The following is a 17,739-nucleotide window of genomic DNA, read 5'->3' as shown; positions in this document are numbered from 1 at the left end:
AGAATTTGATCAAGAAAGTCGTCCTCTTCTTCGGATGATGAGCTGAAATCTCTATGGAGCTCAATGGTCTTTCCTTTCCCCGGCTATGTAGGAATGACACATCTATGCTGGTCCTCCGGAAGGGGTTCCCTGATAATAAGGTCGCCTGGTCTACGAGAGTAAGGAGATGGTTCAGGAGAAAACTGATCAATCACTACTTCAGTGTCAACATTTGACTGGTCAGTTGCGTTCGCTTCTTCAGTAGTGATGTCTCCTATGATGTTTTGATTGCTTGGTAGCAACCCCACCATCTGAAGATTGTCCACGTTGACCAACTCTTTTACATTTTTCTCCTCGGTAGACATGTTAGCCAGTTCTTCTGCTCGGGAACACATTTCCTTGGTAGGAAGAGGTTGGTGAAACGGAACCACATGTGTGAAAGCCAAGCTATTGGCCTTAATATCTGAAGTTAGAAAATACTCTGTATAGTATTTTCCGGGATTTGATTTATGAGCAATACCATAGAGGTATTTGATCCCTTTATGCCTGTGGAATAGGTGAAAAAAACCTGTATTCTTGTGGCTCGGGTTAGTCCTGAAATCGAAGAGGTAGTGCACTTCATTAGGAGTGGGTGGATCCCAACCTTGTAGTAAGTATAGAATGTATAAAGCAGATAATGCTTGAATCCCATTGGGAGCAATCTGGAAAGGGGAGACGTTGAAGTAATTCGCTACTGACCGGAAGAAAGGGTGCAGCGGAATAGTAGCTCCTGCAAATACGTGGTATCTAGACCAGGCACAGTAAGGTCCACCAGGCTTGTTGGTTCTCTGATGAGGTCGCGGGCATATCACGTTTACCCCTTTCAGGCCCGAAGCTTGAATGTGTTTATCGAACATGCTGGAGTTAAGTTTGGAAGGTTTGGCTGTGAACCAAGAGGGTGTTTCATCTTCGTCTTTTCTTTGTTTTTGAACAGCTGACTGTTGAATCTCTGTTGTAAATTTCTGGATGATCTTTCTCTAGGGTTTGCTGGTTTTTTGTATCTGGCGAGGCGGTCTTGAAGAAGCTGCAGTTTGGACTTCACTACGTTCCACTACCTTCTATGCCGCTCTGCGAGCCACTTGAGGATCTTGGTCTTGAGGAAGTTGATTGGATTTCTTCACCCTCATTTCTGGATGTTGAAGCTGTTGGTTGAGAAACTGTTCTTCGTGAAGGAAATATAAGGCTGATCAGGGAAGGATCTTTTTAAGGCGTCGAAGGCGATCTTTGGGAGTGCGACTGCTAGGGGATTTGGATGAAGAGCCGCTACTTTGAGGAGTGTTGCTTGATTGGGGAATTGAAGTGTCAGAGTTTGTATGGTTGTCACCTCCCCTGTAGTCAAAGAGATTCATCTACAAAAAAGAAAGTGTGGGGAGGTAAGTAAACAGGCAAACATAAATCAATCAGTGCAAAGGAAAAATATTTATTACTGCTCGAAAAATATTTTTCAGGGTAGTAAAAGTATATTTTACTCCCCAAAATAAAAGTGTATGAGGGAAAAATAAATTTTGATGACCTAAAGTGTAGGGGGAATTTTTTACAAACCCAAAGGCTTGGGGGCATTCAAGTGCCCGAGCGGATGGGCGCGGTGTCCGAGAGGAGTTGCACGTGTCCAGGTAGATGGTGTGATGTCCGATCGGCTTGGTGTGATGACCGATCCGAGTGGAGATGCGCGTGTCCGAGTGGCTTGGCTCCGTATGCGCGCGTCCGAAGAAGCAGACGCCGAGGAGTTGTTGTAGGTGCATTCACGGAGCTGCAGGTGCGCATCCGAGGAGTAATTGTGTAGTGTCCAAGTAGCTGGGCAAGTCCAAGCAGCATTCCTTGCATCCAAGCGGCTGATGCGTTTGAGCAGATGCGCATGGTGTCCGAGCAAATGTGTGTAATGTCCGAGGGATGGCGTGGCGTGTCTGAGCGGATGCATGTAGTGACCAGGCGAAAGCCGTGGTGTCCGATCGGCTGGGTTAGTTCGAGCGGCTGGAAGTGTGCATTCGAGGGGCTAGGCTAGTTCGAGTAGTTGCGTGGTGTCCATCGATTTAGGGGCATATCCGAATGTTCAAAAAGAGGGTAATGACCAATCAGCCATGTGTTTATTTTCTAATAGACCATTTTCGAGAAGACCCAAATCTCAAAAGGCATAGACACAAACACATTTTTCTCATTCATAGTACACTACAACAAGATCAAAATGTGGGATTTGAAAGGTTTATAAAGTTATAGAGATCCTATTTGCTCATCAAATACCCATAAACCCAAATATGCAATTTGGGATGAAAAATTATTTTGTCTTCAAATTTTCATGAAATTGGAGACAAAATTGATTTACCCATAGCCTAAACTACATCAAAACAGCCACAATATGCATCATTCACCAAACATTCATACACAAATCCAAGAGTATTTGCTAAAGAGGGTTTCGGCATACAAGGAATTTTTCAAGCTTTAAGGAAAAAAAACCTACAAATGGAGATGAGAAAGAAGAGCTTACCCAAATGTCTTGAATTGGTGTTGATTTCTTGGGGAACCCTTGGATTTCGGCCACAAGGAGGAGAGGCTTTGGGAGGATCACGACCAAAATGCTTTTCCTTTTTGCTTATGGGTTGTGAGCACTTATAGGTCTATTTAAAGGGAAGAGTGGAAATTTTCACTTACCTTTAGACTCTTGGAATTCTCTTGGAGTAATTAACTGTAATGGTCGTGATCTGGTAAGACGTTGTGGTTTGTTGCAGAGGCGGGAGAATGTGTAAAGTCAGTTTATTTTTTTACTGTTAGTAGTTGGAGAAAAAAGTTTTTATGTGAGTATATCATATAATATACTTGGGGGGCAAATGTTATCCCCAAAATTTGAAAACGATGACATGGAAATACAATTGACAAGTGGCAAGAAATGGCTGAGTCAAAAGGGTTTAGATTAATCTAGTGATATTACTGGCATGGAAATTGTTTATCTTGTTTGGAAGTGATCTGTCTGACCTGGTAGAATTTCTGTCTGACCGGTAAATATTTTTGACTGACCAGTCACTTGTCTTGGCCAACTAGTGGAGTGCTTGGTCGACCAGTGGAGTGCTTTGCCGACCAGTGGAGTGTTTGGCCAACCAGTCTTTCTTCAAGGAGTGAAGCTGGCCGACTAGACATATCATCGTTAAGCAGCGAACTTCCAGTAACGGCTTCGACTAGAATTAGTCGTACCAACGTGGGAATCTCTCAGATTATCCCAAAGAAATCGCATATTGTTGTATTTTAACTTTTGTTATTAATCAAATATTGTGAGAATAGCATAAATATCCCGATGATGAGGGATTTTGGTTTGTACGATCCTGGGCCTATAAATACAGAGCTCATGCATCGTTGAGGGATTCGAATTCTGATTTTCCTAAGACAGTATTTGTATTATGAGAGAAATATTGTATTCTTTTCATTTACACTGAAGAAACTCAGTTGGCACAAGTTCATCTAATCTTGAGTGTAGATCCATAAATCATAACTCTAAGTGGATTAGGCTATTACCAACATATTGGGGTTGAACCACTATAAAAATCACCAGTGTCGTTTTTTCTCTTGAAGGTTTATTGTAGTTTTGAAGTCTACTCGTCGTTGGCCAAAATCGTGGTCAACATGATTTATTATTATAATATGAGAATTTGATGAGCATGTGATTAGAAATGCATGTTAGGTGAATTAAATATGCATGTGGGCCCCGTCTGGTTATTAGGGGGATGTTTGTAATTTTAGCCCTGTGAGGGCATAAATGTGATAAATGTGGTAAATGCGATATACTTGTGTTATATTTGTGTAGCACGATCCGAGACAGTCCTTGGGAGCTGTCAGCAAGAAAGTCACAACGGGGTCGAAAATCCGACTCGGGATGAGTCGAGGGGTAATTCGGGTATTAGATGTTTTATGGGGTTATCGAGTTATGGAAATAAATATTTGGAGATATATTTGAGGTTAAAATGTTTAGGAGGGAATATTGGGGAAAATGACCATTTTGCCCTCGGGGACGTCTTTGGTACCCCGAGCCTTTGAGATAACCTTAGAGACTAAGTTAAATAAAATAAGCTAAGGATATGCTCAGAGTTTTTAGAGGAACTGACCCAAACTCTTTCTCTTCTCTCTTTCTTGTTTTCTCTCAAACTTGCCAAGGGAGATTTTGAGGGGAAAGCTTTGGATTTGAGGCTGCAAATTGGGGAAATCAAAGCAAGGAGCAAGGTTAAAGATAGTTGAGAGTTGAATTGTTCTTGAGGTAAGGATCTAAGCTTGAATTCTGTTTAATTTTCCTCTGTTTTGCTAAAGTTTGAGGGGTTAAAGCTTAGATAATTGGACTTGAGTTAGAGTAGGATTTTGGCTGGTTTCTTTGAGTTTATGTGCTACCTAAAGTGTATTAGGGTGATTATGGGATTCAATTCTGTTGTTGGGTGTGTTTAGAATGATTTCAAGGGAGTTAGCTCGAAAAGTTTGCATGGGAATTCTGGGTTTCCGGCTCACGTCGCGGCCTGCTTGCGTTTATAGGTTAGTGGCCTTCGAGGAAATTTCACAGGCGCCGCGGCCCTAGGCTGGCAGATACGAGGCAAGTTTTCCTCTGATTTGGGGCGTGTCACGGCGCTTAAGGAAGGCTGGGCCGCGGTCCAAAAGTGGATTTTTGGCAAAATGAGGGTTTTTAACTCGGGAACTTGAGCGTTAAGGCTTAGGAAAGTTTCTACTACCCGGTTTGGTAGAAACCAAGGTCCCGGAGGTTAGAATTATATCTTGAAGTTATTTAATGGATTATAATGTGGTGGTCGATTATTATTCATGCGTTGTGACTAGGATTTCTACAAGGCTCGGGTTAGAAGACTGTGCTCATGATCGCGGTGCTTGGGAAACTCGGGACACAGGTAAGAAAACTGTTGTTCCCGTAGAGCTTGTATGTAGAGCAAGGCCCTATATGATTGTGTGTGCAGGGTGTTGCCCTTTGATTGAGTTTATTCATGTTTGGTATTTTCTTTATTATGCTATGTATGTATATGTGTGAATGTTCAACAAGAGCCGGGAGCAGCGCAGGCCGAGGTCGGCAAGGCCGGGAATGACAAAGGGCCGAGAACGACGTTAAGCATGTGGAGTGCAAGGCCTAGTGCGGCAAGGGGCCGGAAGCAGTGTTTAGCATGCGGAGTGCAAGTTTCCATGGCGAGACCCTAAAGGATACCTGGGATATCCTTACGGTGTGGACCGCGAACCCAGGGCCTGGTAAAGCGCCTGGGACGGCATGGCCGTATGTGTATAGCCTATTGATGGCCTATTTATATGCTAAGTGTTTGATATGCATATGTTATCTGCTTGTGAGGGTTTTCTTGCTGGGCTTCGGCTCATGGGTGCTCTGTGGTGCAGGTAAGGGCAAGGGAAAAGTTGACCAACCATGAGTACGGAGAGTGTGAAGCGGCGCGTACATGTTTGGCCTGCCTGGCTACCATGGCCAGGGGTATTTTGGGAGATGATTGTACTGAACCTAGATTTTGTCGTTTAGCCGACTCTGATTATATTTTTTGAGTTGTAAATATTTCAAAATAGTATTTTGGGATCCCAAATGTTAAACGCTTTATGATTTTCAGTAAATGGAATTATTTTCAAAGTTTATGACTCTGTTTGTGGCTTAATTACACTATTGTCTTAAAACCTCGATTAGCGAGTTAAATGCACGTTTTAAACTCACTTAGTAACGACTCTAAGGAAGTAGGCCGTTACAATAAGACTATTGTAAACTATGCAACATATCATAACCAAATTCATCATCATGGAGTTTACTAGGAAAGCAAAAGAAAAAGAATATAAGAGATGATTACTCTTGGTAAAATCTCCTCTAATCTTCAAGGCTTTGATTCTCCTCTTTCTCAATCTCACTCTAGGATTTTGAATTAGTTTCTCTTTCTCTAAGAATGCTAAAATCCGTGCTCCTCACAACCTTTTTATAGCCTATGTCAAAACTTTCAAGAAAAGTAAGCAAATAAGGTAGTCTCCCTTTTCTAAATTTTCTCTCGGCATCGCGACACTTACTCTGGCCATCGTGACACTGACTGCTGCTTTTTCACTAGATTTCTTCTTTCTTCTTCAAATATTATTGCATCCCTTTACTGGCTCCAATGACTCTCAAAACTACAAACCACACATAAATTAAGTAAAATAAACTCCAAAACACTATCAAACAATAAATTCTAAGGTACTCAATTATAGTGCTAACACACTATATCATAATGGGTATGAAAGTTGTATGATTAATATGTTATATAAACATTACATGATTTTTTTATTATTGTTTAAAATTGTATGTGTATTATTTATGCTATAATATAACAAATTTTGTTTTTGTTATTTCATATCAATTGATTTTCTTTTTAAAAAATTTATGGTATATAAGTTTACTACATCAGTGTTGCCTCAGACACCCTACTCCTAATATGTGTTTTTCTGCACATATTTAAATACAAAAAATAATAATAAAACTAAATTTTGGAAGTAACTTCAGGTTTAATGATCCTTGAACTACTACTGAAATTTGTTATTTTCTATTGAATAAGTGTGAGTGCACTCTTTAAGGTGTAAATGGTCATTTTATAAAATATTATTTTACAATGAACAACTTAAATCATTATACATTCACTCATAAAACATATTTCATGCTAATTAACACTACAAGAAATTTCACTTTTATCAGTGCATTTCATGAAACGCACCGACAAAAATCGGATCAATTTCTAGCACCTTTTTGTGCAGATAAAATTTTACTTTTGCCGGAAAAATTTAGGTATGCATTGGCAAAAGAAACTTTTGCTGGCTCATTGATGAAACACACCAACATTAGTCGAAAACTTTTAACGACAACACTTTTCTCGGTGATTTCGGCGGGAATAGTTTATTTTATTATTGATGTGTTGATTTTTGCAACCGTATTATGTAAACGTGCCAAGAAAAGATAAAAAAATTCTTTGGGAAAAATCATAAGAGCGCTGACAAAGGTATAGATTGCGTTAAGTATAATTAAATAAAAAAACACATTTTTTTTTTAAATTTAGGAGTGGTTTCTTTATATTCTTGATTCTTTGTAAAATTAATGAGTATTTAAGACCTAATCAATAGTTTGATTTCTTCGAGAGTGTTCCAAGATTAACAATGATACTAATTAATCTTGTTTTTATCAACTGTTAGTTGTTAAAGTGTTGTGATTAGTGTTGATCGGTGCTGATTTAACCCCAAGGTCATAGTTTCTTTTAATTATTGGTTATTTTAGACCTAATCAACGATTTTATTGCACACACAATGTATAAAAATCCACAATTTTACTATTATTTAGTGAATTGTGTTCAAAAGTTTAACGCCCTAATTTCTCATAAAATTATCGAGAACACAACGTTGAATCATAAACATAAATATTGCTATTTTATTTAAGAAAATCAAACTAAGCAAAGGGATCCCATGTATTTACAAAAACAAAATAATAGTTTATAAGAAAATAAAATGAGCAACATTAGAAATAAAAGAAAAAACTTAAAAATAACGTGCTTTTGTAAATAAATTATAGGCCCATTGATCATTCATCGACAAGATGGTCCCCACGAATACATCACAAAGCTCTTAGGTCTCACTCGCCACTGACCTTTCTATCCAATTGTCTATACAACAACATCATAAGGAGTGAGATTCTAAGCCCAGTAAAGAAAATACAAATAAAAAGTCATATAACAAGTAGTTATAACAGACATATCATAAATCATACGAAAGTTCATAACAATGCTAACCTATACTAATCATAATATATTATAGGTCATAACATAGATCATAATCACAGGTCATAATAATTGGTTCTTCAAAATATCTCTATTATTTAATAAATAAATTCACAAAAATTCCACCTAATAAAACTATAGGAAATTTCAGCCATACCCTTATATTTAAATAATTGAGACTTAATTTAATGCTACATGTATATTCCTTAGACCACCAAATAATATGTGCATTAAAACTATATTCTAATTAAATCAAAAATTTAAAACTATATATTAAAAAAATATTCCATAAATTACTAGCTATAATAATTATAATCTATCTAAATTATATTTATTTCTAAATCATAAAATCATACCTTAAAATAATTTATTGAAACTTAAAACAATCTTTTTAATTTCCACCACTCAAACTAAACTATAAAATATAATAGAAACAAACATATAGTCATAATTAAGGAGAAAATAATAACTTTGGTTATTACAAAAAGTCTCATTTTATTGATATTACAGTTTGAAATAAATTAAGTTTTGATTAATATTTTCATGGATTTATTGTAATATATGTTATAATTGAAAATATTAATTTTAAATTAATTTTTGTTTAATTTTCACGGAATAAAATGCATTTTGGCATTCGCAAAACAAAAGAAGAAATGAAGAAATTAAACCGAAAAAAGAATGGAAAATTGATATTTTTGCAATATAAGAAGCCCAAGTGCATAGCCTCCAAGTCCAGCCTAGCTCCCTTCTCTCTCTCTCCCTCTCTCTCTCCCACGACCCACCTCGCTAGGCCGAATTCGACCCACTTGCCCCCTGCAGCCAGTGCGCCAAGTGGCAGTTTGTCCTTGACCCACACGTCCTAGCACCCAGCCAAAGCCCCGCGTGATTTGCCTGCCCCGTGCCAGCCCGATCGCGCGCATGCCCAACTCCCTGCTGTGTAAGTTAATAGTAACATAAATGTAATTTTCCTGCTCATTTTAGCCTCCTTCCAGTCAACATCTCCATCAAACTCTTATTTTGCTCATACTCCATCTCCATGCAATAGAAAAAGGCCAAAAATAGCCATGATAACATTATAAATAATATAATTTGGTTTTGAATAATTAGATTTTATTATTTACATTTTATTTATTTGCAAAACCAAAAGTATTTCTATTTTGCATTTTTAATCCTTTTTGAATATATAAATGAGAGCTCAATTTCCATAGTTGATATGTAAAATTATAACAAATTTTCGTCTCACTTTGTCTTATTGTATTTTCTCTTTAGATTCTTATGAAAATGATGAGCATAATAGGCTAACTGTCCTTGGAAGTTTATAGATGATCTTATATGCAAAGTAAGTTTATTTGTAACTTTTGAGTCACCATGGTTTAATTGTTTGAATATTTGAGTAATAGATGTTCTTTCTCCATCTTCTCCATATTACTATCTTTATCTAAATTTACTGAATATATATATAATTAGTCATTCTCTCTCCCTATAATTTTAATTAGTAAAAATAATATTGATAGTTAAATTATATGATCACTCTATTAATGTATTATTGCCTACAAGTATAGTGTCATATTTAAGTCTTTCATAAGATGAATATTGTGCGTCAAAGGTAAACGACTTTGTTACTCAAATATCATAATGGTGAAATATATACACGTGCTTCAATGGTAAACCTTCCAAACTACTTATGTGAATATATTTTGTGGATGATAAACAATGCATATAAGGGATTCTTGATACCTTATTTGTAGAGTCCCATAATGTTTACTTAGTTAGCTAGTTAGTAGTAGTTGTAGTATTTTAGATTTCGTGGATTTTGGTTCAAACCGGGACTTAGTTGGAAAATCCTAGCAATAGTTATGGATTTTATAAGTTTAACCTATAGTTTAAGAATATTAATTATAACATAAGGTTTGATTAATATTGCTGGTCATAAATATGATATTTATTATAACCTAAGGTTTAGATAGAGCCAATAGGAATATGACACTTGCCATAAGCATGATTATTAAGGAATTAAGTATTTTAATGATAAAATAAAGAAATAGCAGCCTTAGCACCTACCAGAAACTGTTAGGGTTGTAGTTTGACTCAGTCAAAGTAGTTATCCCATTCAAATTATGATAAAAAAGTGCAATTACGTGTTTAAAATATTCACGTATGCCGATATATTGCAGCTGGGAGCCGATATATCGCCTGGCGAAGAATACGGAAAACACGTTGACATTGCACGATCATACGAACAGAGGCTCGGGAATAGGGCAGAGCCGATATATTGCCACATAGGGACGATATATCGCCCTCAGTAATTTTTTATTTATTTATTTTTGTTTCTAATTTTTAAAAACAAGCCTTAACTACTTAGACCTACCTCTGAACGTTTTGACTGAGTCTTCAGCCTCTGATTGACAAAATTTCAATTATTTTTCATTTTAAAATCATTATTTTATTCAAATCAAAATGGGGTTAGTTTCACTCCTTACCTCTATAAATAGGACTTAGTACTCAGCCCTTCCACCTACTCTTCAAGCTGTGATCAGAGACTCCAAGGTGCTAGTGATTCCATAGAGTGATAAACACTTGGGTTGGAAAAAAAAAGCTTTGCCATTCTTAAGCTTTATAAAATACTAGGGAAGTGAGGATTAGTAAATTTCAGTATTGAAGTTAGACCAATCCATAAGGTTAACTAAGGTATTTCTATTCTCTAAGTCCAGTTCTTTAAACTACTTTAGTTCCTTTTATTCAGATCCTAACTTTTGATATTGGTTTTTGACTAGGTTTTTGAAACTTAAGGATCTTTCTTGGTAAGTTTATTTTTGAAGGTTTAGTTCCCACATTTATTCTTTACTCTTTAGAAATTCTCACCATGTTTATTGTTGGTTTTAGGAGTGTTCCAAGTTCCACATTTGTTCTAAAAAATCCCAGTTTTGGTAAGGAAAATAGGATAGATCTTGTATGTTTGTATGATATGTTATGTTATATGTTATGTTATCTTATGTTGTATGTTAACATTATGTATAGTATGTTTATAGACCTTGGGCATATGACTTGTCTAGCTAGCAAGCCCCAATAATTTATGGGCATATGACTTGCTTAGCTAGCAAGCCCCACAAATCTATTGGGCATATGACTTGCCTAGTTAACAAGCCCAAGTAGTATAATGGCCATTGTAGTATTATATGACATATTTTTTTTTATAGTATATGTGGTAATGATATAATTTATGCATATGTTTATGTTGTTAGTAGTTTTCCTTGCTGGGCATTAGGCTCACTCCTTTACTTTTCGTTTGATGCAGGAAAATAGATGCAAAGGTAGAAGGATTCTTGGAAGCTTGGCATGTGTGTTGCGGTGAATGGAGTGGATGGGCTGAGTGTCGAGTCGAGGACGACGTTATTTTATTTAGTCTCTTAAAATTGATTCCTTTTATGATAGGCTCTCTCCCCAATGAAGATCTAGAACTCCCCCGTCTCATCCCTAATGTCCGTCTTCGACAATGTGGGTTGCTGGAAACGGGGCAAAGCATAAATCTGGTGGTCCTCTCCCAATTTCGGGACTTGAAGAGATCTCATATGCAAGTGAAGCTACACACGAATTTCATGGCGGCCAAGGCGCTCCAGCAATACCAGTAGTGACTTCGCGAGGAGCACGTAGAGAGTGTTCTTGCCATCAAAGCCGTCGAGGAGGCGAAAGAAGACGAGGAGATTAAGGCGGAGCTAGAAGCAAGGATCGAATTGTCCTCCGCGCACCAAGGTAAATCTTTGATCATTCTTCATCATGCTAGGTGCGTAGGGGAGGGAAGTAGTTCCGACCATATCTTGTTTTCTCCCTCCCTTCTCGAATGTGGCCAAGTTTCAGAGTGTTGCTTGTCTACGAAAGAGTACCAAGATTACCAGGATCTCATCGACGCATTCCTCCACAACCCAAAGAGAAAAAGGCACCCTTTCGGCTTCGTGCCTCTTGACGAATTGACGACCATGCATGCATCTTGGTTTTGTCAATAGAAATTAATTTAACACAGGAGATGGCTCATCTCGTACGTGAATTTGCTAGTACAATCCTCCATTTTGAGGAGCCTGATCGAGTTGGGGCTCCCGAGGAGTTTTATCTTTCTTTCATGCATGCACTATCCTGTTATGGTTTTCTTTTCATATATTGGGACTGACCAAGGAGGTTCTTTTGTACAGATAGCATGGGCCTTTCAGATTTGGTGCACTCGAAACATCAAAGGGTGTGGGCCCTTCTGATCGACCTCCCGATGGCCCCGACACTAGTGCCCACACCCCATTCATCTGTTCTAGCATCCTAAACTACTGCTCCATTGGCCCCTACCTCGAGCGCTGCTGTCACTGGTGAGGTCATAGACCTTTAGGCCTCCTCTCTCCAAGATGAGGGGTTTTCCGAGAAAGGCAAAGAGATTCCTCCCATTCCCCCAAGCCAAGGATCCTCGGCTGGTCATCTTTCTATAGTATTACGATGACGATAACTTGGGACTACATAGGGAGGTCACTAAGTACTACAATGCTCGCCTCGGTGAAGGAAACGAGAGTGTCCGACTGCTGACCGAGTTTCTACGCGAGGACTAGCCGAAGGAACTTGTCTTCGCTCCTCGCTATGAAGAACTTGAACCTCTCCTCACGGGTAGAATAGGAGAGTGGGCCATGCCACTCGGCACGAAACTTCTGTGGGGACTAACGACATCCTTGTGCGAGATGACTGCAGGCAACTTTTCATGTTGTGGCCGTGAAAACGAGGTGGCGCTGGTGGCAACTAGCCGTCACGCTGCCACTAGTGTAAGTCTTGATTTTTGTTTAAGTTCGATGGATATCTTGTCTTTTTGGCTAACTTGTCATCTTGAATTTATAGGTTGCTGTCTTAAATCAATGACTTGGGGACTTGGTGCTGACGCGGTCCCTTGAGCTGAAAAGATTCGGGAGGAACTGGCTCGCATCTAGGTCGAGCTTGCTCAGACCCAAGAGACTGCAGTTCCTCTGGAGGAACATTCGTGACTTTAGAAAGAGGTGGAGGACACCAGTGGCCGCATCCGAGAGGTGTAGGATCAAAGGTCATGGAGAGGTCAAAGTTGTCCACCTTGGAAGAAACATCTACCAAGTTATTGGAAGATGCCGTGGTTCGGACATGGACCATGGAGGAGGAACTGGCCCGAGTTCGCGAGGAGTCTCGGTTGAGCCGAGTGGAACTCGAGACCCATCTCGGTCAGTTGGAAAAAAGCAACGGGGACTTGGCCAAAGACCTTGACGTGATGGCTGAGGACATGCTCTTCATTGCGTGGCAGAGCAACAAGGACATGGACCTCTCTTTCATAGAGGAACCTGACATGATGGCCAAACTCGAGGCACATCTTGAGGCGGACATTGCCCATGCGGATCAAGAGAGAGAGGCCTCAGCGGTGGGCCAGATTCCCGAAGACGACCCAATGGTCGAGCTGGTGATAGAGGTGCCATCAGGAGAAGAACCCTAGTAATTCCTTAAGTAGAACAGGCCTGCGTGCCATACTTTCAAGGGGTATAAACACTTAATACTCGAGCCCCCAAGCACACTTATACTTACTCTCCTATTTAACTATGCTTATTTCCTTTCACTTGATTTGGTTCTCTAAATTCAATGCCATGAGAATAAGCACTCAAACCATTTTATAAACGTGGTTCTATAAATTCAACGTAACACGAATGCCACAAGAATAAGAAATCAAACACTTTTAAACACTTGGTTCTGTAAATTCAACGTAACATGAATTTCACGAGAACAAGAACTCAAACAATCTTAAACACTTGGTTCTATAAATTTGACGTAACATGAATGCCATGAGAACAAGAACTCAACTATCTTAAACACTTGGTTCTATAAATTCAACGTAACACGAATGTCACGAGAACAAGAACTCAGACAGTTTTACACACTTGGTTCTATAAATTCAACGTAATACGAATGTCACGAGAACAAGAGCTCAGACCATTTTAAACACTTGATTCTATAAATTCAATGTAACAAGAATGTCACGAGAACAAGAACTCAGACTGTTTTAAAAACTTGGTTCTATAAATTCGATGTAACACGGATGTCACGCGAACAAGAACTCGAACTAGAAGTAACTTTGACGCGTAATTCACCATTGGTCTTCACTCGGTGTCTCATGCCCCCATAATCCAAAGATTTGGGCTTTTTGGGGTCCTAGCATGTGATACCACCTGCCCCCCGAGTATGCACTATTCAAGGGGTCGAGGTTTCAACATTGCATTCCGAGTGCATATCTTATCATATCCATACCATCTTACACCTCCTTGGGAGGTGGTGTTAACGAAGCACCCAGGCGTAGGCTGCCTCGGCATCCGTTCATATCACATAGATTAGGATTTGGTTATTACTCTCTGGGCACGCGTTGTCCTCGGATGGTAACCTAAATTATTAGTCTGTGCTACACTGGGTTTTCTAGATATGAAATATAGTAACATTGGGGGTGCTTCGCTCATCGACTAGCCAAGCTTCCCCTGTCACGGATATCTCGAGGCCAAGTACAGGGTACTCGACCTTCCGTTTGCACCTCGAGACCAAGAGACTTAGCCAGAGCTCATTGGGCTCAGTGTACATGGGAGGTGACAATAGTCTATTCTCACGCTACTTGGGTTATCTATCTCCTAGGTGCTAAGCTTAGTTCGACCTGGAACAAGCTTCCTTCTAGGCTAGAATTTAATAGTTTCCTAGGATTTTCTTTTCTCGGGATGGCATCACTGGGCTTACTCTTGACAATTGACAAGTTTGGTTTCCTAGGTCGTTCCTTGTGAGACGTAGTGTTGCCCTAACTCCATGCCCCAAGTGATCGGAGACTAGTCTGCGATCACTTGTGTAGGCAAACAGGTGCTCTTACACAACTTTAATAGGAAGTAAAGGAAAATGAAATATAAGCAAACAATAAATTTCTTACGGTGTTTTACATTCACGGTTTCCATTTTATGTGCCCGAAGGCTACAATGGGTATTACAGAAATAGACAATATTTTTTGCTCATACTATTGGTAATACCAGCGAAGATGCTGGGCATTCCAGGTGTGAGGAATCAGCTTCCCACTTAGTCGGGCTAACATGTATGTTCCCGGACACACAACACTCTCGACTTGATATGGACCCTCCCAGTTGGGTCCTAGCACTCCTGCATCGGGGTCTCGGGTGGCTAAGAAGACTCTTCGCAACACCAAATATCCGACCCCAAATTTTCTATCTTTTACTTTGCAGTTAAAATATCTGGCTACCTTATGCTGGTGGGACGCTACTCGAAGATGAGAAGCTTCGCGTAGCTCCTCTATGAGGTCCAGGGACTCTTGAAGTAAAGCATGGTTTGTGGTTGGATCACACGTATCCCGTCGGTGTGTGGAGATTACTGCTTCAACTGGGAGCATAGCCTCATACCCGTAGGCCATCGAGAAGGGAGAATGGCCGGTGGAGGTCCGAGCAGTGGTGCGGTAGCTCCATAATGCCCCAAGCAGCTCCTCAGGCCAAGCTCCTTTTGCTTGCTCCAGCCTTTTCTTCAAAGTGGACTTAAGTGTCTTGTTAACTGCCTCCACTTGGCCATTGCCCTGCGGATGGGCCACGGAAGAGAAGTTCTTGATGACACCATACCGTTGACAGAATTCCGTGAACACTTCACTGTTGAACTGCCATCCGTTTTCGGAGACTATCTTCCTTGGAAGCCCATACCGCCAAATGATATTTTTTATGATGAAATCCAAAGCCTTTTTGGAGGTGATTGTGGCGAGCGGCTCAGCCTCAACCCACTTCGTGAAGTAGTGGACAACCATTATGCCATATTTCACCTCCCCTTCCCAGTAGGCGGGGACCCGATAAGGTCGATGCCCCAGACAATAAAAGGCCATGGGATAGTCCTCTGAGTAAGCTCATTTGGAGGCGCTCGGGGGATGTTGGCAAAGCGTTGGAATTTTTTTCATTTCTTGACGTAATCCATCGCGTCTCCATTCATGGTGGGCCAAAAATACCCTTGTCTCGAGATTTTCTTGGATAAGCTCAACCCCTCAGCGTGATCTCCACAGAAACCTTCTTGTATCTCTCATAGTATTAAACCGACCTCTTGCTTGGATACACACCAAATAAAAGGCAAAGAATAACCTCGCCTGTAAAGCCTACCATCCATAATTATGTACCTCGGTACTTGGTATAGCAACTTCTGAGCGACTTTCTTTTCTTGGGGCAACTCCCCGGAGACAAGGTATTTAACTATTGGCTCCATCCACCCAATCTGGGGTTCTATTGACTCCACCTCGTCTGAATCCGAGATACTCGGAGACTCCAAGTAGTCAATAGGGACGACGTTGATTAATTCAGCATCTTTGGTCGTGGCCAGTTTAGCCAGGGCGTCCGCATTAGAATTTTCTCCTGCAGTACTTGCTGAATAGTGAATCTTTAAAAGTTATGCAGCATTTCTTGAGCCTTTTCCAAGTACGCTGCCATCTTTGTTCCTCGGGACTGGTACTCTCCGAGAACTTGGTTAACCACGAGTTGGGAATCGCTAAAGATCTCGACTCCTTCAGCCTTGAGCTCCAGTGCCATGTGGTGCCCAGCGATTAAGGCTTTGTACTCCGCTTCATTGTTAGAGGCGCTAAACCCAAAGCGGAGGGCACTATGCACCCTATGTCCCTCGGGGGAAACCAAAATAAGCCCTGCCCCAGTGCCATTTTTGTTTGAAGACCCATCCACAAACAACTTCCAGGCTACTCCAAACACTGGGGTGCACTCGATAATGAAATCGATGAGTGCCTGACCCTTTATGGAAATCCTCAGATGATAGGTGATGTCAATTTGACTCAGCTCCACCGACCACTTTAAGAGCCTTCCCGATGACTCAGGTTTCTGAAGGACTTGTCTAAGGGGATGGTTTGTGAGGACCTTAATTGGATGTGCCTGGAAGTGGGGTCTTAGCCTTCTAGAGGCAACCATTAAGCAAATGGTTAACTTCTCCATCATCGGGTATCTAGACTCTGCCCCGAGGAGTCTTTTGCTCATATAATAGATGGGATGCTGAACACGGCTTTCTTCCCTTACCAAAGCGGTATTGATGGCGTCTTCCAAAACAACCATGTAGAGCAGGAGAGGCTCTTCGTCTACTGGCTTGGATAGGATCAGAGGGTTTTCCCTGTGCGCCTTGAGCTATTTGAATGCTTGTTCACACTCCTTCGTCAATTCATACCTCCAACTTTATTGGAGAGCATTGAAGAAATGGATGCACTTGTCCGTTGCCTTGGAGACAAAATGACTCAAAGTTGTGATCCTTCCTGTCAAGCTTTGAAGATCTTTATGTTTCTGGGGAGATGGCATTTCGATTAGAGCCTTGATCTTCTCGGGGTTTGCCTCAATCCCCCGAGCACTTACGATGAATCCTAGGAACTTGCAATAGGCCACCCCAAATGTGCATTTTTGGGGGTTGAGCTTCATCCTGAACCGGCAGAGCACCGCGAAGACCTCAGTCAGGTTGCCCACATGGTCTGGGGCGGTCCTGGACTTGACCAACATATCGTCCACATAGACCTCCATGTTTTGCCCCAACTAGTTTTTGAACATCTTGTTAACCAGCCTTTGGTAAGTGGCGCCAACATTCTTTAACCCGAAAGGCATCACGATGTAACAATAAACACCCTTGTCGGTTTGAAAGCTAGTGTTCTCTTGATCAGTGACGTGCATGGATATCTAGTTATATCCCGAGTATGCATCCATGAACGACAAAAACTTGTAACCAGAGGTGGCATCGACCATCTGGTCTATCTTGGGGAGTGGAAAGCAATCCTTTGGATAGAACTTGTTAAGGTCCGAAAAATTGATGCATGTCTTCCAAGTGCCATTCGGATTTGGCACGAGGACAAGATTGGATAGCCACATGGGATATTGGGCTTCTTAGATAAACCCATTGGAGAGTAGCTTGTCCACTTTGGCCTTGATGGCCTCTTTTGGAG

The 17,739-nt window shown here is 40.5% G+C and overlaps 1 protein-coding gene across 1 annotated transcript; it reads right to left on the bottom strand.

Annotated features, from left to right (window-relative positions):
* Positions 1 to 14,608: 14,608 nt before the first annotated feature.
* On the bottom strand, positions 14,609 to 16,870 carry LOC133792083 (uncharacterized). Its single transcript, XM_062229992.1, has 4 exons — positions 16,266 to 16,870; positions 15,937 to 16,176; positions 15,031 to 15,460; positions 14,609 to 14,653 (listed from the first exon to the last, which is right to left on the bottom strand). The coding sequence occupies exons 1-4, from the start codon at positions 16,868 to 16,870 to the stop codon at positions 14,609 to 14,611; spliced, it is 1,320 nt and encodes a 439-aa protein (XP_062085976.1).
* Between the last annotated feature and the right edge of the window lie 869 nt (positions 16,871 to 17,739).

Source organism: Humulus lupulus, chromosome 7 (assembly GCF_963169125.1).
Source record: "Humulus lupulus chromosome 7, drHumLupu1.1, whole genome shotgun sequence".
Taxonomy (NCBI): Eukaryota; Viridiplantae; Streptophyta; class Magnoliopsida; order Rosales; family Cannabaceae; genus Humulus; species Humulus lupulus.
The sequence above is the reverse complement of the archived record's forward strand: the minus strand, read 5'-3'. Positions and strand labels throughout refer to the sequence as shown.